At 41.4% G+C, this 25,394-nt stretch overlaps 2 protein-coding genes across 5 annotated transcripts in view; one reads left to right on the top strand and one right to left on the bottom strand.

The window, feature by feature from the left end:
* The window catches only part of Mbtd1 (mbt domain containing 1), a 60,480-nt gene extending 60,071 nt beyond the window's left edge, over nucleotides 1-409 (bottom strand). For 3 of the 4 annotated variants that reach the window (XM_029546645.1, XM_029546651.1, XM_029546652.1), the window contains exon 1: nucleotides 90-409. The gene's annotated coding sequence lies outside the window, so the exon portion shown is untranslated. Of the gene's footprint in view, nucleotides 1-30 lie in introns of all 4 variants that reach the window. The other variant, XM_029546650.1, reaches the window with a different exon arrangement.
* Utp18 (UTP18 small subunit processome component) lies at nucleotides 389-24,390 on the top strand. Its single transcript, XM_021212769.2, has 14 exons — nucleotides 389-818; nucleotides 2,293-2,414; nucleotides 4,335-4,433; nucleotides 5,811-5,881; nucleotides 6,850-6,938; nucleotides 9,480-9,605; nucleotides 9,706-9,880; nucleotides 13,368-13,468; nucleotides 14,049-14,139; nucleotides 15,549-15,672; nucleotides 17,544-17,718; nucleotides 21,461-21,603; nucleotides 22,851-22,890; nucleotides 23,613-24,390. Exons 1-13 carry the CDS (start codon nucleotides 495-497, stop codon nucleotides 22,873-22,875), a joined length of 1,665 nt encoding a protein of 554 aa, XP_021068428.1. The 5' UTR covers nucleotides 389-494; the 3' UTR covers nucleotides 22,876-22,890; nucleotides 23,613-24,390.
* Nucleotides 24,391-25,394: the final 1,004 nt, after the last annotated feature.

Genomic DNA, 25,394 nt, shown 5'->3' with positions numbered 1-25,394 from the left:
CGCCCCGATTGGCCCACTTCCCCCACGTACCCTCCTCTCTCCCCTCCAGCGTGGGACCCTCGGCAGGCGCCGTACTCTAAGGACCGTACCAAGACCACAGGGCGATGAGGTAATGAGGGCGCGCGGCAGGACGCGGGGCTCACAGTCAGCGGGGCGAGAAGTTTCTTTCAGCCACTTCCATTTGGACTCTGGCCCTCCCGAGTCCCTTCCAATATGTTGCCTCCGAGAAGTTGTGCCGGGGAAAATTTCCACTCCAGTCACGCCGCTTCCCCCTCCACCCGGAAGATCGGCCTTCCCCGAGGAACTCCCACACGGGGCGGGGCCGCCGGACGGAGTGCGAGTGACGTAGCGCGCGAGTGCCGGTCACGTGGCCCGCGGCGGCGCAGGCTCCTTCCGGCTCCCCGGGGCCGGGCCGCGGAGACGAGCGAGCCGCCCCGGCACATGCGCAGTGGTGCTCCACGTGAACGTCGGCGTTTTCCCCCTCAGCCCCGAGGATGCCGCCCGAACGCAAGAGCCGGACGAGACGAGACCGGAGAGCCGGCGCAACGCCGGGGAGGAAAGCCAGACCCGGGAGCGGCAGCACGCCCGGAAAGGCCGCCCGTTCATCCCAACGGACGCAGCCGGCCGAGCCGAGGGCGGCCCCTAGCGCGGGATCCGCGGCGGCGGCGGCGGAGGAGGAGGAGAGCCGGCTCCGGCAGCGAAACCGCCTGACGCTAGAGGACGACAAGCCGGCCGCCGAGCGCTGCCTGGAGCAGCTCGTCTTCGGCGACGTCGAGGACGACGAGGACGCGCTGTTGCAGCGGCTGCGGAGCTCTCGGGTGAGGAAGGCCGGCCTGCCTGCCTGCCTGCCTGCGGGCCGAGCGGGCTCACGCTCCGGCGGGCCGCGCGGCGGGTGGCGAGGCCCCGGGGGCGGAGCCTGGGGGGGGGACCTGTGGCGGCGAGTGCTCAGGTGGGAGGGACCGGCGACCGCGGGCGCCGAGGGGCGCCGTCGCGCTCTTTCGCCTCGGGTTCTGGGCTGCCGGCTGGCCGAGGGCGGGGACGCTGTCTTTCTCCGCCCCGCGGCACTTGGCATCCAGCAGGCGCTCAACTGCCGGCTTGGTTTGCCGAAGGATGGCTGATGTCTGCAAAGCAGAGTCGCGCATCTTCGGGCTCTTTACACCCTCTGCTGGAACCACAGGGGTGGCCGTTTGATCACCTGTCGCGACTCCGTGTAGTGGATGGAACCAATACGTGGGCAGAAGGTGTAAAGCTGCCTTTTAATAACATCACCGGGTGATATCCACGCCCAACTTTTGAGAACGATCAGTGTGTATTCGTCTCTAACCTTTCTTTGGATGCTAGCTCTTTGTAACAATTGCAAATCCTTCGTGATTATTACTTTTGATCTATACCTGGCCCCTGGACTAAGGGTAGAGATGCAATAGAGACACAGCAGTGGATGAATCCCACAGGAGCCCCTCTCTTGGAACTTGTGTTAGTAGTGGTAGAAAAACAAGATAAAAGACACAAGACTAGTAAAGTTAAAGTATACTGGTGGAGAGGAAAATGAAAACATTTGAGAGAGGATTTAAATGTGCGTGGAGACGTCTTTTAGATAGGATAAGCAGAATGACTCAATGGGAGTACCAGCATTTGCTTAGTTAACCCTCTGTGGGTGCTTTGATGGAGAGCTGCAGCAGCCTCCATTGGGAGGTGGAGAACAGTCATGTTACGAGCGGTGGGACAGTTCTGTATCCAAAGGACTCACTTGATGGGCTTTGAAACATCTTAAGTCAGCAGTGCGGGTGCATTCTGCAGTTGGCTCCTTGGACACTGCCCTGTGGGTTGGGAGAAAGCTCAGATCATTTAAAAGGGAATTTTTTGTTTTTTGTTTTGTTTTGTTTTTGTTTTTTGTTTTTTGAGGGTGGAGATGAAGCATGTAGAACAAGAGATACTCCTTATGAGGAGGCTATGAGACACCAACTATGTTGTGTGGGATTCTAGCAGGCCCTGGGCTCTGTAACTGTTGAGCTTTGATGCTTGCTCTTTACCTGGCCGCTTACCTTTTCCCCTTGTCTACTGCAGTCTTTTCCCCATTCTTGGCTCTTCCATCCTGCCTTGCCTGTCCTCATGGTGGTTCTGATCTCCTTTCCTGCATGCTCCTTGAGCATGGTCCATCACATTATTTCTTCAGCGGACCAGGAAAGCAAAAGCATTCTATAGGCTATTGTAGTATAAGAAGTGTGTGTGCACGCGCAGCACACACACCTTGTAGGAATATCACAGTGGTTTGACAATGGTATATCTCTGTAGGGTCAGCTACATGGAAGCTCAGATGACTCGGAAAATGAAGTGGAAAATGAAGCAAAAGACAATCTTTCTCAGAAGAAGAAGAAGCCAGTTTGGGTGGATGAAGATGATGAAGATGAGGAAATGTAAGTTAGTCATTTTGTTCAGAATCCCTCTGGATACCTTAAAAGTTAACTTGTAGATTTTGACAAGTCATTGCCTTGGAAAGTATAACTATATGAAGAACCAAAACATTTGGCAGCACAGGAAGAAGGTTCATAATTCTGTGCTGAGAGAAAGGTACCTACTGTTTGATTGCACAGCTCCTTCCCTGTCTCGTGTGCAGGATGGACTGCTTAAATAATCATTTCTGTTACGTCTTAGCTTCCTTCCTCACAGGATGGTTCCCGACCACTCAAGGGCAAGTTTGGAATCTACCTCTTAGTAAAATGAGTGTCAGAACAGTGGCTGTCGCAGAAGGCCATTGGGCTAAATGATGCATAGAGCATTTCTGGTGCCTGAACTGAGTAAGGCTTCAGACAAAGCTAGCAGTGTTTGCTTTCTCTATGTAAAGTTATATTGGAAGCAAGGGAAGTTGTTCCTTGTATGAACCAAGTACAGATTTACTGAACAAATGAATTTTTCTATTTTTCTGCTTTAAGACTACAGAAAAACATTTTATGAATAAGCTTTTTCGTTTTTCAAATTTCTTTAATGTGTAGTAGTAGTATTTGATCAGAGACTAGAACTTATGTTTCCCAGGAAAAGTGTGAATTTCAGTCTTATGATCAGTGAGGGTTCTTTTTTTTAGGGGGGTAGGGGTGGTTTGCAGACTTTCTTAATTTGACAATAGGAAACAACCCCTTTTTTTTTTTTTTAAGATTTATTTATTTATTATATGTAAGTACAACGTAGCTGTCTTCAGACACACCAGAAGAGGGCATCAGGTCTTGTTACGGATGGTTATGAGCCACCATGTGGTTGCTGGGATTGGAACTCCGGACCTTTGGAAGAACAGTCGGGTGCTTTTACCCACTGAGCCATCTCACCAGCCCGAAAACAACCCTTCTTGTGTTGAGGAAAATTGATGGTAGTCACATGTGTGTATTATATATGCGCTTTATTATCTTTGTTTATTAGAGGGCTTAATGTCTCAGATTTCTTACATAAAAGAGTTTTAATAGAATTTCTAACTTTGACTTGCTGTAGGCTGAATCCAGGTTCCTGCCTAGGATAAAGCTGCTGGTACTCTTTAGTCTTTCTTATTTTTTTTTTTTTTTTAAGATTTATTTATTTATTATATGTAAGTACACTGTAGCTATCTTCAGACACTCCAGAAGAGGGAGTCAGGTCTTGTTACGGATGGTTATGAGCCACCATGTGGTTGCTGGGATTTGAACTCCGGACCTTCAGAAGAGCAGTCGGGTGCTCTTACCCACTGAGCCATCTCACCAGCCCCTCTTTAGTCCTTCTTGAGGCCCATGTTTACAGCGTGTTCACGGCCTGCTAACTGCATGTTTTCTTTACCTTTTTTCTTTTTTCATTTTGTTTTTGATTTTTCACGACAGGGTTTCTCTGTGTAGCCTGGCTGTCCTGGAACTCACTCTGTAGCGCAGGCTGGCGTGCGTTGTCTCCTAGGCGCTGGGGTTAACGGCATGCGCCACCACGCTTTTTTCAGTCAGAGTCTTTCACCTTTCTTGTGAACAGAGAGTTTCAAGTCTTTAGATAGTCAGGTCTTGGTTTATTGTTTTTATTCTTGTTTTTTAACTCTAAAATACCATTTATTAGAAAGACTGTCACTTGCCAATAAAATACAGGCAGTATTTGATTGTTTGCTTTTTGTGTATTTGACTTGCCTATTTTGGAAAGAGACTTGAATAGTGTCTAGGTAATTCAGGATCCTTTTTCTCGGATATTTCCAGAATGTATGAGAGTCCAGACGAATGAAAAAGGTATATATGAAACACTCCACGTTTTAGACTATTTAACTTTAGTGTTTTAGTAAATGTTTTTTTCAGAATACTAAAGGTAGCTATTCACAATTTAGAATGTTCTTCACTTCACAGAGTTGACATGTTGAACAATCGGTTTCGGAAAGATATAATGAAAAATGCCAGCGAAAGTAAACTTTCAAAAGATAAACTTCAAAAGAGACTTAAAGAAGAGTAAGTACCCTTTTTCCTGTGACTTATCAAGACATAAACAGCCATTTGGGTTTTTTTTTTTTGCTTTGCTTTGCTTTTGGCTATAGTGGCCTTTGAATAGTCATATAGTCCATGAAAAGTAGGCATTACTTGACTGGTGACTTCATGTAAGTATTTTCGGCAGGGATTACAACAAATAAAGGTATTTTGAAGGAAAAATAAAACCACAAAACTTGAAATGCTATCACTACTGAAATGCTATCAGTAATACTGGTATGTGGCCATTCATTTGTATGTAGTAAGTTCACTCTATTAAAATCCTTTCCCCCAGAGACAGGATCTTACTGTATAACCCAGTCTAACCTTGAACTTCTATGTCTAAGTCTAACCACTTTTATGTGGTGCTGGGGATTGAGCTCAAGCCCTGTGCATATCGACTTTAATAATAAAGTTTTAAATACAGTGTTTTTATTTTTATTTTTTACTTTTGCTTTTTGAGACAGAGTTTCTCCGTGTAGTCTTAGAGTTTGCTGTGTAGACCACGCTGCCCTGAAACTCCTGCCTCTGCCTTTCTGGTGCTGGGATTAGTGTGTGCCACCATGCTTGGCCTAGTTAGTGTTTTATAAAAATACCTATGGGGATTGAAACTTAAGGGTATGCTAAGTAAGCATTATACTGCTGGACTATATTTCTGGCCCCACTCCTCCATTTTGAGAGTCTCTTCTTTTTTTAAGGCGGGGGGGAGGGTTCAAGACAGGGTTTCTTGAACCCTGTATAGCCCTGGCTGTCCTGGAACTCACTCAGTAGACCAGGCTGGCCTCGAACTCAGAAATCCACCTGCCTCTGCCTCCCAAGTGCTGGGATTAAAGGCGTGTGCCATCATGCCTGGCGAGAGAGTCTCTTCTAAGTTGACCAAGATGGCACCTTGAATTCCCTTTGTAGTTCTGGCAGGCTTCAAACTTAATATCCTCTTCTCCTAGCCTCCCAAGCAGTTGGCCTATGCCACTTGACCTGAATGAAGACATTTTGTGTATTCTAGTCATTTGTGTTCAGACATTTTCCTTTCAGACATGTTGTGTATCTCTGTATGCTGGCATTGGTTTGTAACTACAAAGAGCCTGCATAATTCCAAATATCTAGGATGAGCTGATAAGAGCAAATAGGATAGTCATATAATGGAACATAAATTTAACCACAAATATGGATTGAGGTGTACTGTATCCAGTACTGGTTTCTGTGGGCGGAGGTTCGTGAGTTTCCAGTACAGAGAGCTTGGGGCTATTTTGTGGACTTTTTTTTCCCCCAAAGGTATTGATTTGGGAAGAGATTTTATATATACTCTAAAGGGTGCCAAAGGTTCAGTAGTGTTACTGCAACACTTTTCGTTTTTCTTCTTAGATTCCAGCATGCCATGGGAGGAGTACCTGATTGGGCAGAGGCTGGGAGCAAGCGGAGGACATCTTCAGATGGTGAGTGTTGATGTTTCTAAGCTAGTAGGTCCCTTTCTATGTATTGTTTTTATTGGAGTTTTCCCAAGCTGTTAAAAATGAAGTGTTTTAGATGAGCCTGAGTTCAAATCCCAGCAACCACATTGTGCCTCACAACCAGCTGTAATGAGATCTGGTACCCTCTCCTGGTGTATCTGAAGACAGCTACAGTGCACTTACATATAATTAAATAAATAAATCTTTGGGCTGGAGGCCAGAGAGATCAGGACCAGAGTGAGAAGAAAAAAAACCTTTATATTAAAAAAACAAAACAAAAGCCAGTGGAGGCTAAATTTTAAGTACTGTGTTCTAGAATTTGCACTGATAAGTTTTTGGCTTTTGGGACAGAGTTTTATGTAGCTTATTCTGGCCCTGAACTCAGATGGCTTGTGGCAGCCCATTCTCTCTTTCCACAGTGTAGGCCCCGGGCATCAAACTGATAGTTAGGCTTGTTGGCAAGGTCCTTCAATCCACTTAGCCATCTTGTTATCTCTCACCGAAGTGCTTATACACAGTTGGCTGGCATTGTTCTTTTTCTCATGTGTGTTAGTAAGCTATATCTCTGTTCTGTTTCTGATTTTGTCATGATTATGAGTTGCTCTTTTAAAATGAAATGCTTAAACTTGATTTCCTTTTATCTTAGTAACCATTCGTATGTCTTTCTTCCCAGTCAAGCTTATTGTGTGGGGTGTGTGGGTGTGTACTACCAGTTTAATGCCCAGGGCCTACACTGTGGAAAGAGAATGGGCTGCGTGCGTGCGTGCGTGATGTGCAGTGTCATCTTTATCTTTTTCTTTTAAATTTTGTTTTGCTTTTACCATTTTCAGCTCAAAAAGTAGTTGAGGTTGTGAAGCTAGGATGGAAGTTGCATTTGGAAGTAGAGAAGTTTGGGGTAGTAAAGGACCTCCTGATTGATTCTAAAGATTAGCCTGTGGGTTTGTCTGACTCAGATGAAAGTGAAGAGGATGAAGATGATTTGTTGCAAAGGACTGGGAATTTCATATCCACATCCACTTCTCTTCCAAGAGGAATCTTGAAGGTGAGAGTTGTTGAAATTGGGACCTGTCCCGTTACTGACCTGTGACATCCAGTCTGCTTCTATTAAGTATGCTTCTATACAAGTAACTCCTTGTATGAGGGGTTAGTGTTTTTCCTGTCATTTTGCTTTAATATTCTTAGGTTTTTCTTTTCTTTTGCAGAAATGATAGAGAGCTACTTAGCATGACCTACTTAAGTATGTATAGGGGCCCTGTAGGTTTCTTTTCATTTCTTTTTGCTTCCATCTCAATCAGCCTGTTGCAGTGACTGGGCTCCTCATGTCCACTGTACCTTATTTTGTGAACTGTTCTTGACATATTAATACTACAGGGAGCTTTTATATAATTATTTGTGTATGTCAGGAATCTGAGCACAGATACTTCCAGCCAAGGGGGGGGGTGTTAGATCACAGGAGCTAGAGTTATAGGCAGCTGTGTACTATTTGATGCGGGTACTGGGAACTGAACTTGGGTCCTCTGCAAGAGCACTGTGTACTCTTAACCACTGAGCCGTTTCTCTAGGCCCTAGAGGGAGCTTTTAAAACTAGTTTCAGGTCCTATTACTTTTACTTTTTAAAATCTGTATTTTTATCATGGTCTGCAGTGTCCTTTATGGTCTTTCTCATGCTTACATCCTCAGACCTCTTTTATCCTAGTTGTTACGTAGGTCCACACAGGCCGTTGTGTTTCTTAAACAAACCGGATCCTTTCTTGCCTTTGAACCCGTACCTTGCATGTGTCTGTTTGTGCCTTCTTTAAGCACTTTGGAACGACTTTTACCCCAGTACTTGGTTTACCCGTACCAAAGTTTGTTTATATTCATTAACTGTAGTAACCTGTGCTTCCCTAGCTCAGTGCTTCAGCTGTTATCTGTCAGACTAACAGACCTGTGTGCTAAGCATTTTCCTTTCTGTAAAATGGAGTGTTTATGGAGATGGGGCAGTGGAAGTGGTAGTATGGTAAGTTAACAATTAAAATTAAAATTAAAAATAGACAAGAATGATGCCGTCCCCACTCCGCCCCCTTGAAGCTGAAGTACCTCTACTATAAAGGTTTGTACTGTGCCTCTGACTGCCACACTTGTACTGTGGCACACATCCCCATGCTCACACATCATTCACATTCACAGTAAAAATAATAAGTAAAACTGAGAAATGAATGAAGCCACATTTAAAAAAAACAAAAGTAACAAAATTTTTTAAAAAGATTTATTTATTTATTATATGTAAGTACACTGCAGCTGTCTTCAGACACTCCAGAAGAGGGCGTCAGATCTTGTTAGGGATGGTTATGAGCCACCATGTGGTTGCTGGGATTTGAACTCTGGACCTTCAGAAGAGCAGTCGGGTGCTCTTACCCACTGAGCCATCTCACCAGCCCCAAAAGTAACAAAATTTAATTTCAGTAATTTTGGACACAGGCTATGTATACTTTGTTCCTAAATGAAATTTTTTAATATGTATTTGTACCTCTAAAAACAAGAGGCAGCTGAGAAAGTCCAAGTGATAAGAGAGATCACCATCATTTTAAACTAGCCACAGGTGTCCCTAGTACACACGTGTACATAGTAACTGGACTGCAGAGCTGTGGAACCAGTGGCATAGAGCATAGTGTCTTAACAAAAATAGATAGGTCTTTGGGGCAGTACTGTATACTAGTACTTAAAAAGTGCTTAGTATGTTTAGACTTTCATGTGTAGAAAGGTGTATCAGACTGTTGATTACCTGGACAAAAAGATTCCTCATTTACTTTGGTTTTGTTTCAGACTTTTTTTTTTTTTGGAGACAGGATTTTCCTGTTTAGCCCTGACTATCCTGGAGTTACCTCTAGAGGCTGGCTTTGAGCTCAGAGATGCACCTGCCTCTGCTTGGGTTAAAGTTGTGGATCATCATGCCTAGCTCTAGTTTCAGACTTGAGTCCATGGTCTGTTGGTATGTTGTTTCTGGGCTGTGGTAAGGCAGAACATCATTGAGGGCATAGAGGAGTTAAGTTGGTTACCTCCTAGTGGCAGAAAGCAGAGAGAATACAAGAGGAGGTCAGGGAAAAGTATAGTTTCAGGGACATCCAAAGACCTTTCCTGCAGCTAGGCCTCTCAAAGGCTTCTAGCCCCTTCCCTATCTTTACACGTATGTCTGTGGAGGGCATTTCTTGTTTAAAGCTAACACACAGACTTAACCCTTCACTTCAGAGACAGTGCAGATATATTCTGTGTAGTAGTGACTTAACTGGTGCCAGAGCCACGATTGTCTGGCACTGTAAATGACTTTTTTTTTTTTCTTTTCTTTAAGCCAGTGGTTCTCAACCTTCCTAATGCTGTGACCCTTTAATACATGTGGTATTCATGTACAGTGACTCCAACCATAAAATTATTTTTGTTGCTACTTCATAGCTGTAATTTTGCTATTAATGAATTGTAAATATCTGATACATGACTGCTGTGAAAGGGTTGTTCACCCCCAAAGTCACGACCCACAGGTTGAGAATATTGCTTTAAGTGATGCTAACCCACTTGTCGATAACATCCCAGCCTTTTATTTCCACAGATGAAGAACTGCCGGCCTGCCAATGCTGAACGGCCTACCACTGCTCGGATCTCATCAGTACAGTTCCATCCTGGTGCACAGGTGGTGATGGTCTCTGGGGTAGATAATTCTATCTCACTGTTTCAGGTATGGATTTTTCATTGAAGTCTTGTAGTGAAATGTTCACTGCCAGAATACAGGCAGGGTCTGTGGAAATAATCAAAAGAAATATTTGTACTTCTTATAGGTTGATGGCAAAACAAACCCTAAAATCCAGAGCATCTATTTGGAAAAGTTTCCAATCTTTAAGGCTTGTTTCAGTGCTAATGGAGAAGAGGTTTTAGCCACAAGTATGCACAGCAAGGTTCTTTATGTCTATGATATGCTGGCTGGGAAGTTAATTCCTGTACATCAAGTGAGAGGTAAGACTTCTGTTGAACACACAGTTGGTCATCTTACTCCTCTCAACCTGAATTTGCCAGTATTTATAAGTATTTTCGATCCCAGGTGTGTGTGTGTGTGTGAGACTGACAGGCAGACACAGTCTCACTGTTAGCCCTCAGATTCATAGATTCACCTCCTGCCTCTGCCTCCCAAGCCCTGGGAATAAGGTATGTGCCAGTGCCATCACACCCAGCTTTCTCCACGGGATTCCTTTTTTTTGTTGTTTTTTTCGAGACAGGGTTTCTCTGTGTAGGCTGTCCTGGAACTCACTCTGTAGACCAGGCTGGCCTCAAGCTCAGAAATTCGCCTGCCTCTACCTCCCAAGTGCTGGGATTAAAGGCATGTCTCAATGGGATTCTTAAAAATAAGCGTTTGTTTAGTTAATAGTGTTTGGCAGTTTTCTTGTGTTGAGGAACCATGCTTGAATGAGGCCAGAGAACTGACAAGTTAAACACTTAGTAGGGTAACTTCATAATTTACATCTATACATTTTTTTTCTGGACCACTTGGCTTTATTTGTACTTGTTAATTGATTTTTCTTTCTTTGCTTATTATTTTTATTTATTTTGTGTTGGGGACCAAACCTAGACTTTTATGCTTGTAGGCTAGGATTCTACTTTAAGCCTTTGCCCTGATACTCTATTAAAAAATTCTTTTAGAGGCTGGGTGTGGTGGTGCACACCTTTAATCCCAGCACTTGGGAGGCAGAGGCAGGTGAATCTCTGTTAGTTCAAGGTTAGCTTGGTCTACAAAGCAAGTCCAAGGCTACACAGAAACCCTGCCTTGAAAAAAAAATTCTATTTTTTATTTTATGTACATGAGTGTTTTGCTTGCCCCATGAACATCCTTGGATTTTGGATCCCCTGGAGCTGGAGTGATAGAAATGGCTGTGATCCTTCATGTAGGTGCTATGAACTGAACTTGGGTCTTCTGTAAGAACAAGTGCTCTTAATTGCTGAACCTTCTCTCTAACCTCTTTTATTTAGAATTCTTTTCCTTTTCTTTTCCTCCCTCCCCCACCTTTCTCTCTTTCTCTCTTCCTTCCTTTGTTCCCATCTTTCTCCCATTTCCTTCTTTCCTTCTCTTGTTTTCCTCTGTATATATATGTCTTTTTCCTTCTGAATACCACTTATATATCCTGTTGGCTTTGGATGCTAGAAGAGGATGTCTGATCTCCTGGAACTTAAGTTATACATTGTTGTGAGTCACCATGTGGGTGCTGGGAACAGAACCTGGGTTCTTTGGAAGATCAGCCAGTGCTCTTAACTGCTGAGCCATCTCTTCAGCCTCCGATACTTGGTTTTAATTTTAGCAGTTGTGGTAGAATGAATGTTTGTAGCTGTTCTTGACTACTTTGTGGGTTCTTTTTTCTGCCCTTTCCCACCCTTTCAGTTCCCTAACATGTAGGGAAGAAAAAAAGGATAGAAAGGATAGAAAGTTATCGTTAAACTATCTCATGTTGAACTATTTCATGCTTGAGTAGGAATATCAAGTTCCTTGGGGCAAATTTGATATTCACCAGCAGGATATCTAATCTCTTCTTTTTTCTTCTTTGTGAACAACTACATAACAAATTGCAACCCACAGCAACCAATAACCCATCAACCTCTTGGGACCCTAGCATTTATATACCCCCTGAAAAATCTTCCAGAATTCCAGGTATCACACAATGGCAGAAACTATCTGCCTCTGACAAAAATCATGCCCCTGCGTTATCCATGGGTACTGCCCTTGCCTTTAATGGTCTTAATAGTTTATTCATACTTGGTATTTGCATACTGAAATGCCAAGGTTTCTATCAACACCTGCCTTTGTTCATGGCTGAGGCTAATCTTTGTAAAGAAAATTACTGAGGGCTTTTTCCAGAGTTTGTTTAATCTTTGTAAAGGAGGTGGGTTTTTCCTCAGCTTTGTCCCAAGCTCTAAAGCAACTAAGCGACATTGTTCTATAGTATTGTCATCAAATTGAATTTTTTTTTTTGAGATTTATTATTTATTATGTATGCAGCATTCTGCCTGCATGCCTGCAGGCCAGAGGAGGGCACCAGCTCTCACTTCAGATGGTTGTGAGCCACTGTGTATTTGCTGGGATTTGAACTATGCACCTTTGGAAGAGCAATTCGGGTGCTCTTACCTGCTGAGCCATCTCCCCAGCCCCCCCCCCCCCAAATCATTCTTGTATATCAGAGTATTGCCCTTCACCCAGCAACTGGCCTGTACTGTATTCATTCTCCTCACTATTTCACTGTTCAGTATTTGAAGTTTCTTCCCTCCACTTTATTAACTATTGCAATTGTGGGACAGCTTCAAGTACAGTTGTCACCAGTCCTTTCCAACCCTGGGGAATAATTTTGAGTAGCCCAGTTATTGAGGATTTGTTTTCCATAAGGGGAGTGCATCCCATATGAAATCTTGGCCTCTTTAAAACACCTTAGATATTTCATTTCTATAGGATGCCATCCTGTCTCATCATAACCTTGTTCCACAACATTAGCAGGCATGTACTGTATGACTACTGGGGAAGCTGATGGTGGTCATGTCATAACTAACCCTGGGCTGCCCCTCCTGCTCTGGAGGCCTAGTTGGTTCTAGATTAACCCTTTCTTTCAAAATGGGCTGTTTCATCCGATTGTCCTCTGGCTTTTTAGCATTTCTCTGACCCAGCCACCCTCTGTCATAGTTTCTTTCCCTCTTTCCTCTTCTGGAAACTCCTGTGCTCTTGCTCAGTCACCTGGACTGAACCTTTTTGTTCTCCCTTTTTGGTGCCCCTCACTTCCACCTGCAGTTTTTCCAGCTGCACAGCCAACTCTGCAACCTTCTCAGAAACGAGCAGAGTGAACTCTGTTTTCCCATCTTAGCCGTTTTTTGTTTCTCAGGTCCCTCCATTTCCACCTGCACTTTCCAGTGTTCATTGTCCCAATCTTTTATGAAACAATATAAGAAGAAGAAAAAGAAAAAACAGAATATGCCCTCTGGGAGCAAAGCAGGGAACATTCCAGCAGTAGCAGCCAGGGTAAATCTTTTGCTGGTATCTTTTTTGTGTTTTTTTTGTTTTTGTTTTTTGTTTTTGGTATTTTTTTTGTTTGTTTTGTTTTGTTTTCTGAGACAGGGTTTCTCTGTGTAGCCCTTGCTGACCTGGAACTCACTCTGTAGACCAGGCTGGCCTCAAACTCAGAAATCTGCCTGCTTCTGCCTCCCAAGTGCTGGGATTAAAGGCATGCGCCACCATGCCTGGCACGGCTGAACTGTTGAATGTTAACCTAGATGAAGTTTCCCAGCCATTTTGAAATGAATTTCTTTTTAGGGTCTTTTTGATGTTCCATGTAATCAGATTTATTCAGAGCTTGTGTTAGTTTACTTTGTGTCCTGTAGACATTTTCAAAGGTAAGGGAATTTAATTGTTATTGAAGGATAGGTAGAGTTCTTAAAAGTCACTAAATCTTGGTTGTTTCATCTCATTTCTTAGGTTTGAAAGAGAAAATAGTGAAGCGATTTGAAGTCTCCCCAGATGGATCCTTCCTGCTCATAAGCGGCATTGCAGGGTTTTCTCACTTGCTATCAATGAAGGTGAAGCATGTAGTCTCTTTTTGTTGTTTTTCCAGTTGGTAGTAAGGCTAGGGTTAAGGATAGTCTTGAACTTTAACTTAATGTGAGTTTTTTGTTTGTTTTTATTTTTCTTTTTGTTTTTGAGATAGGGTTTTGCTATATAGCTCTGGCTGGCCTCCAACTTACAGAGATCCACTTATTTGTGCCTCAGACTTAAGGCTTGCACTAGGACTGCTGACACTCAATGTGTTCTTAAATCTACTCAAGTAGAACTTTAGGAAAAGATATAGGCAGTTGGGGGAAAACATTCAACTAAGAAAAAGACTCAGGGCTGGAGAGATGGCTTAGTGGTTAAGGGAACTGGGACTCTTGCAGAGGACCTGAGTTTAGTTCTCAGTACCCACTTGCTGGTTTCCAATCATCTTTAGCTCTAATTCTAGAGGATTTGTTGCCCTCTTCTGGCTTCTGTGCATAACAGGTGCAAATGTGCACAGACATTGCAGATAATACAGCTATACACAAAATTAATAAAAATTAGAGTCAAATATTTTTGGCAGATAGATATCAGCTTCTAATATCTGGTAAATAATTACTCTTTTAGACCAAAGAACTCATAGGTAGCATGAAGATTAATGGACGAATTGCGGCATCCACATTCTCTTCAGATAGTAAGAGGATATATACCTCTTCTGGTAAGTTTGAATGTATTTATGTTTAAAGTTTTATTTTGAAAAAGCTGCATAGTTTTCTATGTATTGTTTTTAATAAGAAAATCAGATATATTTAGTATTCATTTTCTGTCATTGCCAGGTCAGTTAAGAACTAATAACGGTGAAGAGTTAACCATTTGATATGTAGTATTAACATGCTTGCTACATATACATACTTCAGTGTGGGAAGTTTCAAGGAGATAGTTAAATAACAGTGTCACTGAATTCTCATTGGGAACATGAGTTGTATATAGAAGTTCGAACCTTGAAACGGTATCTATAGAAATGGAATGGATGAGAGGGAGTGAGGCGCATTCTTTGAGGTGAATGTGAGTATTGTATACATAATAGGATGAGAAATGCTGCAGGAGCAAGAAAAAGGACTGACCGTTTTGGGGAATTAGATGGCCTTTCCATCATGGAAATATTCGTGGTCTCCGTATTTAATATCTTTCTTTTTACAATTTTGCTGTCTTAGTTAGGGTTTCTGTTGCTGTGATGAAACACCCAAGGCCAAAAAGCAAGTTGGGAAGGAAAGGTTTGTTTGGCTTACACTTCTAGATCATAGTCCGATACTGGAAGAAGTCAGGACAGGAACTCGAGCAGGGCCGGAACCTGGAGGCAGGAGCTGATGCAGGGGCCATGGAGGAGTGCTGCTTATCGGTTTGCTTCCCCTGGCTTGCTCAGTCTGCTTTCTTATAGAACCCAGTACCACCAGCCTGGGGATGGCACCACTCCCAATGGGCTGGGTGAGAAAATACCCTACTGCTGGATCTCATAGAGGCATTTCTTCAGCTGAGGCTTCTTTTCTCTTTGACTCCAGCTTGTGTTAAATTGATACACAAAACCAGCCAGTATACTTGCTGACTTAATTAGTTCTCCAAATTAGTATGTCATATTGCTTACCTTTAATATTCTTAATTGTCAATGACTTGAAACAAACTAGTTGAATCACAAACTTTTTGTGGTCCGGATCAGTTCATTTGCTTTCTTTATCATTAAAAGTCTGCTTATTTATACTGTATAGCCTTATATAATATATATATTATATTATAATATATAATTTATACTGTATGCCTTATATAATAGTCACACTAATGCTTGTTGGTATTGCTTTCCTTTTCATATGTTTGCTCCAGTTATTTATTTGAGTGGAATATAGCAACTTTGATCAACTCAAATTTTTGATTTTTAAAAAAAATTTATTAAACCTAAGGATACTGGTTCTTTTTGAATGACTGATGAACTTTTGCATATATTTGAAATGTTTTTCGTTTTCTGGAAATAGGGTTTAGTTTCCTTGTGCTATTGAAAAGTGACTAAAAATGGTAAGTTTACTTGCATTTTAAATTTAAGCAAGAGTAGCTGACTCCTTTATCTTTTACTTTCAGAGAATGGAGAAGTTTATGTGTGGGATGTGAATTCAAGGAAGTGCATTAACAGATTTCTTGATGAAGGCAGTTTACATGGATTAAGCATTGCTGCGTCAAAAAATGGACAGTATGTGGCTTGTGGGTGAGTGAAGAGAATCATGTTGTGCTAATGAGAAGATGTTTAGCAGTTAAATACAGTAGAGTTAAATACATGACTTTACTGACAGCTTAGAAATATAAAATCAGTAATCCTAGCTGAGCTTTTTGTTTTGTAAAATTGTCTTGATGTATAGTTAATATTGACAGCTTGTCAACTTTTTGGCAAAAAAAACCCCCAAAACGCTAGATTACCTTAAATCATAATATATTTTCCTTAATTTAGAATACTCATTTGATCACAGCAAGGGTTCCATCTGTTTATTTAGCTTCTTGCCATTGAGGAGGTACAGTAATACAACTTTGGGTTTAATTTTCTAAGTCCTTTAGCTATGTGTAGTATATATCATCTTTGGAGATATCATTTGTTAGTATGATAGGTGTCTTAGTCATTGTTCTTTTGCTGTGTAGAGACACTGTGACTTTGGCAACTCTTACCAAAGAAACCATTAAATTGGGACTTGGTTGTAGTTTTAAGAATTTAGTCCATTATTATGGTAGGGAGGGAGCAGTGGTAGCAGGCAGGCAGCCATGATTCTGAAGAATTAGCTGAGAGTTCTACATCCGGATCCACAGGCAGCAGCAGGAAGGGAGAACCATTGGGCCTGGTCAGGGTTTTTGAAACTTTAAAGCCCACACAATGACACAGTTCCTCCAACAAGGCTACACTTACTCCAGCAAGGCCATACCTTCTAAGCCTTCTCAAGTAGTACTGGTCGGTCCCTGATGACTAGGCATTCAAAGATATGAGCCTATGGGGGGGTCATTCTTATTTAAACCACCACAGTAAGCATTTAAAAATATTTTCTAAAACCTGTTATTGGATTATTAGTAGAAGAAAAATGGTTTATGCTTCGGAAATGACCTTATCTCCCTACCTGATTTCTACCTATGTAGGTGGAAGGAGGAGTAATTGCATAGTTAGTAGTAGTTCCAGACTAACTTACAAGATCATGTTAGTGTGTCTAATTTTGTTGGTACAGGATATTATATTTGACTTCAGTCCAAACAATAATTGAGCTATAAAGAAATTGCAGTTAGCTATTTCTTGCCCTCGAGTGGGACGTTAGCGGGGGTGGATATGTAGCATACTTTCTCAAGATCAAAACTGGGAAAGCTTGCTTTTAAGTATCTCAGCAAGTTGGGGGCCTGGGCAGTCAAGTCGAACGGAGCTGGGAAACCTGTGGACCAGTGCAGCATGGGTTGGCTGCGCCTTAGCGGGTAGGACACTGGCAGGCAGCTCTCAGTGTACGTGCCTATGATCTTTTACATGTTAGGCAGTGCCCAGGATGGCTGGTGCTGACTCTTAATCCCAGACACTCAGAAAGCTGAAGCTGGAGAGTCCAAAGTTCCAAGGCCAGCCTGGCAACAGTGAGACCCTGTTCCAAGAAAAAGAATAGGAGAAAGAAAAGCAAAAGGGCTTGCAGGTACACTTTTAGCATTGTGTGAATGTATGTAAGAATGGCCTTAGGTTCAATCCCCAGTAATACAAAATAATAGAAATTAAGTAGTTGCAAGTATTGGAAGCTAGGCAATAGGTGCTGTGGGAGAGTGCATGTCTTAGTTTCTGAATTTACCTTGTTCCACAGGTCGTACATGGCAGAGTGGACGTTTAATACAGTCTTGATTTATGAAAGTAAAGTGGACATTCTGTGCTTTCTTCAGATTTGTAGCTAGGCCTACAGTTGAAAAGCTGCTCAGCCAGCTCGGCCAGCCTGAAGCTGTGCGCGCTCGTAGAGTGTCTCTGTGTTGAATTCTTCAGCCATTGTGCCCTTGGCATGTTATTTCCAGTCACCAGTATGTTCATCTAGGTTGCAGAGGTTCTTTTGTTTTAAATCTTTCTGTTCCCTTTTCCAGTTCTAAGAGTGGAGTGGTAAACATATACAATCAAGATTCCTGCCTCCAGCAAACAAACCCAAAGCCAATAAAAGCAATAATGAACCTGGTTACTGGTGCTACTTCCTTGGCCTTTAATCCTACCACAGAGATCTTGGCAGTGGCTTCAAGAAAAATGAAAGAAGCTGTCAGATTGGTAATAACTCCTTTTATCCTTTTATCTTTATAATTTAAAATTTCATGTTAAAACAGTGAGTGATAACAGAAAAGTAGTGTGTGACTTACTCTAATAAGTGACTTCTTGCCTGTAGGTGGGGTTTAGTTGTAAGTGCTTCCCTGTAAGGTCCTGGGTTCAATCCCCAGGACCAAAACACATTGGAAATGGTGACACATGCCCATCAAGGCTATCCTTGGCTATGTAGTGAGTTGAAAGTTGGCCTAGTGAACATAAAAACTCTCTCTTAAAAAGCCCAGACCAACAGTAACAAAACGCTAAGGAGTTTAGTAGAGATACTAGCTGGGAGCTTTTGGGTTCAACTAGTCATTGCATTAGTGCATATGGCCACCAAATTTTCCAGTGTCTCTTCTATTGGAAATTTAGGAATTGTCAGAATTCCTAGAGCTATGGTCCTCATTTTCAGAGGTTTCTTCTAACATAAATTATAGAACATATTTAAGGCAAGCACTTAATTGACAATTTACTTATTTTCTAAAGGCCTGTAACTACAATGAAGTGGAGGCAATTCTTAGATTTTGAAAGTCAGTTCCATAATTAAAGGTGCTGCAATTCACATAGCCAGCTATATAGGGATTTTGAGTACCTAGGGTCTCAGGCCACCCCAGTTCTTATGATTTAATGGGAAGACATAGGACCCAGTATTTGGCTATATTTATGGCTAAGATTTATTACAGCCATAGGGATACTAAGCATGATCACCAAAGGGAGAGCTATACAGGTAAAGTGTGGGGCGACCTGGGAGTCTCTTTCCAGTAGAATTGTACAGGATGCATGTAATAACTTCCATCTGTGAGGTGTGACTGCACACCAAGTGTTTCTCACCTATGAAGCTCATTAGAGACCCAGTACCCAGAGTTATGTTGAGTGTTCATGTGGGCCTAGCATTTGCTGAATTCTAGCTACCCAGGAGTAAAAGCAGGTATTAAGCATAAATCAGTTCATTTACACAACTAATTTGGGCTACTGGGCCCAAGTGTACTTACTCTTCATTTGTAGCAAGTAGGGCACTGTTTACCGTCCAAGGGCCATTTTTACAAGGTGTTTCTGAAGATACTGGCCTCGGGACCCCATTAACTGTTTTGGGGTCAACCTTAGAGTTCAGTTTAAATGGCACCCTCATATCTGGAAGTTTCCTGCTCCTCAGAACCAGTTTCTTCATTTAACAATTATTTGTCTTAGACTCAGGTGTACTTTGAGTAGCAATTTTGTATTATGCTACTGTTATGTGAACACTGGCAGTTTGTGTTTTACAAAGACATTTTACATTTCATTGAGTATGAACTTAGATGGTAGTGTGAGTCTTATGAAGATTTACAAAGAACTCCTCTAAATAATTCGACATTGATGACAACCCTTCAGAGGATTTATTTATCCAAAAGTCAGCAGTTAATAAAGGGAGAATTGTAATTTCAAGCTCTTTCTAGTTTGTTGAGACAAAGTTGCAGGTAGCATAGGCTAACCTTGAATTCCTGATCTCTTGCCTCCATGTCTCAAATGCAGGGATTATAGGCATGCATCATCGTTGCCTTGTTTAGAGTTTATACTCTTTGTAACACAGTTGTATAAGGCAATATGACTGGGCAAAGAAGCAGCTGTGCTCCTGCCTATGTTATATAGACATATCTACCCTAGAGTTCATGGGCCATGTGTGTCTAGTGATAGATACCAGTGAGGCCCAACACATTTGTAGGTGACAGTGTCAGATTGCAATACTATAAGGTTGGACACTTCTAGTTGTGTGCATTGTCACTGTTGCCCGTGGGTATAATAGAATTTGGTTGTGAGTTTCTGTTAAATGATTCTCAGAGCCACTTACTAATTGTTGTTGTGACTTGTTATTTGATTGGGGTTGTTTGTTCTTTGTTTTTTCTCTCATTAATGTCACTGATTTGCTGGCTTCATATGTTGGATGTGACAGGTGGGCTCCTTCTCTTTGATTTCTTTTATTCACCTGTTTTTCTCAAATATATTCTTTTCTGGGCTCTCATGATTGAGACTTTTATCTTCCTTTGTGTGTAGTGTTTTTTTCAGATCACAATTTCCTACATTTATATTTTTGATCCTAATCACACCCTCATTACCTTCATTGGTCTCGCTTCCGTACAGGGAATCCTTCTCAGCTTGTACTCCCACCTCATGTCTATTGGATAGATTCCTTGTGCTGAGTTTGATTCTTTCTCCTTCCCTGAGGTTTTAGGTTTGCCTCTGTCCTTTTCTTTTCTATTTTTTGTTTTTTCCAGACAAGGTTTCTTTGTGTAGCCCAGGCTGTTCTTTAACTTGCTCTGTAGACCAGCCTGGCCTCAAACTCCCAGAGGTCCCTTGTCTTTCCCTCCTGGGTGCTGGGATTAAGGCATACACCACCATGCCTGGCTTACATTTGCCCTCTTGATTATATCTTAATGCCTTGAAAAATTATGCGTATGTGCGTTTTGCCTGCATGTATGTTCCATCTGCATGCTCATGAGGGTCAGCAGAGGCTGTCAGATCCCTAGGAACAGGAGTTACTGATTGTAATGAGCCACCCATGTTGATGCTGGGAACTGAATCCCAGTCCTCTCTGGAAGAGCAGCCAGTGCTTTTTACTGTTGAACCAGCTCTCTAGCCCCTGTATCTGAGTTCTTGAGTGTTATTATTGTACTTCTTTTTCTTCATTGGTGTTTGAATATAGTGTTTTGTTAGCCTTGTTCTCTATTCTTGATATTTTTCACAGCATCTTACCATGTACCCATGGCTGGCCTGTAACTAACGATATCAGTCTGGCTTCAAACTCAAGGAGATCTGCTTGCCTCTGTCTCCTGCAATTAAAGGCATGTTCTACTATTGCGCCTGGCTGGCTCTCTGATGAGTTTTTGCCTAGTAAGCTTCTGAAATCTCTTTGAGACTTCAGATGGCTTCCCCGTTTGGTATATTGAGTTGAAGAGGCCTGGAGCAGCTGTCAGTCTTTCAGTCTGAGTCATGTTGCCATCTTTCCTCATGGTCATACATCTATGTTGTTATTTGTGCCTCTGCTTTGGATGTCTCTGCTAGTTTTATTTAGGGATCTTACTGAACAGCTTATTCTTGAGGATTTAGAATCTACCTAGTACCACAGAGAGGAGAAACTAGCTGTTGTAATAGTTACACCAAACTGAAACATGTAGAAGAATATTTAAAATGGACTGAAGACCACTGACAAATTCCCAATGACTATAAAATAGAAAGTGTAGAGTGCTGTCAAGTGTTAACAAATCAAAATAAAAACCAAAAACCAGAAATTTCACAGTGATGAAAAATTTAAGGAAACAAAGTTAGAGATGACTCAGTGGGTAAAGTCTTTGCCATTCGAGTGTGAAGTCCTGAATTCAAATCCCCAGAGCCCATTCCAGACTCGGTGTGAGATGGGAAGTGGATGCAGGAGAGTCTGGTGTGAGAGCTTCTGTCTCAAACATGGTAGAAGGCAAGGACTGACACCGAGCTCCATGCAAACTGCTCACCTACACTCACACACATGAACTTGAACATGTGCATGTGTGTGCGTACACACAGACACATCTAGTTATGGGCAGTTTGGCCATATTTGTGGAGCAGTGCTTTCATGTATGCCATAGTCAAGTGACCTCTTTGTTTTTTTTTTTTTTATCGAGATAGAATGAAAAAAAAAAATTAGGAAAGGATAAGTTCCTAGTTTTTGTAATTTAAGGCATTTTATGATCTCTTGCAGGTTCATCTTCCTTCCTGTACAGTATTTTCTAACTTCCCAGTTTTTAAAAAGAGCGCTGTTTCTCGTGTTCAAACCATGGATTTTTCTCCCAGAGGTGGATACTTTGCCTTAGGGAATGAACAGGGCAGGGCCCTGATGTATAGGTAAGTATTATTTATTTATATTTAAAGTCAGATAGATCTCTAATAAACTGCTCTTTAAAGTGTGAAGAGAATATTCTCAATTTTACAGTTATATAAAGAATTTATTCTTTTAATTTATTGCGTGTTCAAGCCTGACTATCATTATCTAACGGCATAATTCTTCCACAAATGTGTCACTGGCAGAAAAATTCATACAAGGAATAAAAATTTTGTGTGTGTGTGTATATGTATGTATTGTATAATAACTAGTGTTTTTTCCCCAGTAAGCTTTGAATTTTTTTTTTTAGAATGCTAACCAAGGGAAAGTAGCCACTTTAACAATACCTTTATTTTTTATTTTTTTATTTTTGGTAGTTTGAAAGATTGACTTTTGCTGAGATCACTTTTTAATCTACTGGATTTAAGTGAATTTAAAGGAAAAAAAAGGATGTTTCTGTCCATGGAGCTGTAAGCTATAAATAAGGGTATTAGTCACAAAGAGATCCAAAAATTAGGTCATCTATCTCTGTTTCTCTTCTTTATCCCAATACTTCTTTAAAACAGGCATAAGCAAAGTTTAATTGCACCATTGCTAAAATATGGTGAAAGGTGTATGTATCTTCAAGGAGAACTGAAACTTTGAGTAGGAGCCTGTCCTGAAATGACAGTCCCTTTCCTTTGTGTTGGGTGTAAGTGCTGCATAGAACCCTATGTTTCTATGTGCATGTCCAGGGAGTGCTGCAGGCTGAAGGAAAGGAGGAACGGAAATTGGTTTTAAAGATAGTGATAAAATGAAAGTATAGCAGTCCGTGGGTTAAATTGCTACCTATTAAGAAGTGAGAATGAGCTATACCAGGGTGATTTATTAAGAACTGAGAATGAGCTATACCAGGGTGATTTTGTCAGGTTAGTTAGGGAGCAAGCACAGATTTTACTGAGAGGAGCTCTGTGAGAGCCTTTGGTTTTCTTTAAGCCCCAGAAACCTTGTGTTTTCACATTGTGCTCGAGAGTGAAACTGTCCTCGCTGTGCTGGGGATTTGGGTTGACAGCAAGCACTTGGGGTTAGTGTGGCTGATGAGGTATTTTGTCAGTCCAGATTGATCCTTTGGAGCCATCATAGCAGTTTATGATGTAAGGATCTAAACACATCTGCTTGTTGAGAATAACTGGAATTACCCCCCAACCCTTACCGTCATCTTTCTCTAAGTGCTGTTCCATGATCAGATTTAACTACTCTATGACTAAACAGTTATCTTTTGCTTTTTCAGGTTGCATCATTACTCAGACTTCTGAAGATTTTTTTTTGAAGTAAGAAAATTCTCTTTTAAAATAAATAGCATGGGGTTTAGGGTTGTGCCATTGATGTCATTTGGTTAGAGGCACCTTATTGACTTAGCCTGTCTCTTTGCCCCTAGGTCAGCTTTACATCTTCAATTTAGGGAAGTGGGGTACAAATAGATCAGGAGCTGTCTAACCGACCTGAACCTTCCCTGGGAATTTCTAGTCCCGGTCACAGTGGTCTGCCTCCTCTGAAGTCACATTTTTAATATTGTATTCAGTAATTGTCACCAAAACTGTAGTCAATAACATGTGACCCACAAAGAGAAGAATTGACAGCTTGTATGAACTCAGACTCTTTCATTTGGTGATTATTAAGTAGCTTGCCCTGTTGCACAGAGCTCAAGAATAAAATAGACTTTTGCTGGCCATTGTTTAAAACAGGGTATGTTTCCTGTATGGCTACAGCTTAGACCTGACGCAGCGGTGATCCTGACACTGAACTTTGCAATTAATCTTTTTACCACAGCTGACTGTAGGACTTCTTATATTTAGGAATGTTGAAGAAGAGCTTTTAAGAGTACTCATAAGTTTTAATCAGAGAAAAGGACTTTTAAAGATAGAGGGATCTTGAGCAAGGTGAAGAAAGCATTCTAGCTTTCTTGCCTATCAAAAATAGAGTGGTGGAGCATGTTGCTTGTTATTACTAGTAGTTATAAGTGAGCTTGTATAACTTTTCTATTCTTTTTCAGATCCAGTTGAAAAATCCCATCTCGGTCCATCTTCCCAGAAGTTTCCAAGTGTGATAATGTACGAATAATGATTTGTGGCATCTGCTTAAGTTAGCAGCAGTGTCTTAATAAATTTATAACTTTGTTTGACAATAAGTGTACATGATTCTTTTTAAACAGAGTCAAGAATGTGATTTCTATGCATTTTCTTTAAAACTGTGAGAAATGGAAACCTGTCTGTAATAAAAAGTAATATAGGTGAGTATTTTCATTAATGTTCCTCCTGTGCACAGATCTGTCCAGGCTTCAGAGCAGGGCTTTAAAAACTATCCAGTCACCTTCTTTTTTTTTTTTTTGAGAGAGAGAGAAACAGGCTCTCAACACTGGCTGTCTTGGAACTTGTTGTGTAGACCAGGCTGGCTTCACAGAGATAGCCATCTGCCTCCAAAATGCTAATACTAAATAATAAACTTTAAATTATAAATGCCACTCCACTTGGCTTCAGCACCAATACTTTACTTAAGAATTTTTTATCCAATTCTGTGTATATAGGTGTATAAAATTGGTATGTAAGCATTTTTGTATATAATTTTACCACTTTTTAAGGGTAAAAACAAGTTTGTATACTAAAGAGATGGACGTATATGTTTATTACATAAAGAATTGTCTCTTGGCTGAATATTTGATACTGCAAGACATAATAATACATCTTCATTTCTTTTCAGGGTTGATGTTTTGATTTTGTAATCCCTGCTGAGAATGTTATGCCTTAATACATTATAAAAATGGCAAAAGTATATTTAGGACTGTTTCAGAAATTAGAAATTCTGTTCTAATCCTAATTAAACTTTAATTATTAAAACTTTTTTTTTATTGTAAAGAAATTTACACATGCTTTGATCAGACTCCCTCCCTCTCAGCTTACCCAGACTCATCTCTCTTCCTCACCCACTCAACTTGGTGGTGTCTTTTCTTTCTTCAAAACCAGAACCCATCAAGGCCAGTTGATGCTGCTCATGTGTGGCTTTTCACTGGAGTGTGATTGACTTGCCAGGAGCTACACTTGTAATAAAATGACCTCTTCCTCCCCCAGTAGCTTTCAGTTGCAAACAGCTCCACCAGGAGTGGGACTTGGTGCCCACCTCCTCACTCCATGAAGGGATTTGATCTGACTTGAGCTTTTACAGGTGGTATGCATGCTCTTTAACTTCTGTGAGTTCACAACATGCAGCTGTCCTTCTCTGTCCAGAAGATAGGGTTTCTTTGTAATTGTTCACTGCCTCTGCTGACCAAGCCAGCTCAGTCAGTCAATAGGGTTTCAAGGGAAGAGCAAGGATTGAAAAGAAAAAGACGACATAATATAACTCCATGAAGCAAGTTTTTCTCCAGTCTGCTTTTATACCATTCTAAATACATGCAAAGAATAAGGTCAATTCTAAGTCAAGGAACAAACAAAGCAATAAACAAAAGTAGTCAAGGAACAAAGTCCCGTGGTATTCAGGGACTTACCAAGGTGATCAAGATCTTGAGCCTACTTCCGTGTCCTAGCCCAATGTCAAATTCCTGCCCAAGCCTACTTCTGTGTCCTGGCCCAGTGTCAAATTCTTGCCAGATTTCTAGAAGTGACCCCCCAAAGTTCTCCACACTACACTCTGCCATAGTCCTCATGCCTTGGGAGGAATATATATGGTATATATGTTCTACTGCGGGAACATTCTACATTCCCTTGTTCTCTGTACCTTGACTAGTTACAGGTTTTTGTTAATTGCCATCTACAATAAATAGAAGCTTCTCTGATGTGAT

The sequence above is a fragment of the Mus pahari genome, chromosome 14 (genome assembly GCF_900095145.1).
Source record: "Mus pahari chromosome 14, PAHARI_EIJ_v1.1, whole genome shotgun sequence".
In the NCBI taxonomy this organism is placed as follows: Eukaryota; Metazoa; Chordata; class Mammalia; order Rodentia; family Muridae; genus Mus; species Mus pahari.
Note: the sequence above shows the minus strand (reverse complement) of the source record. Positions and strands in the feature narration are given on the sequence as shown.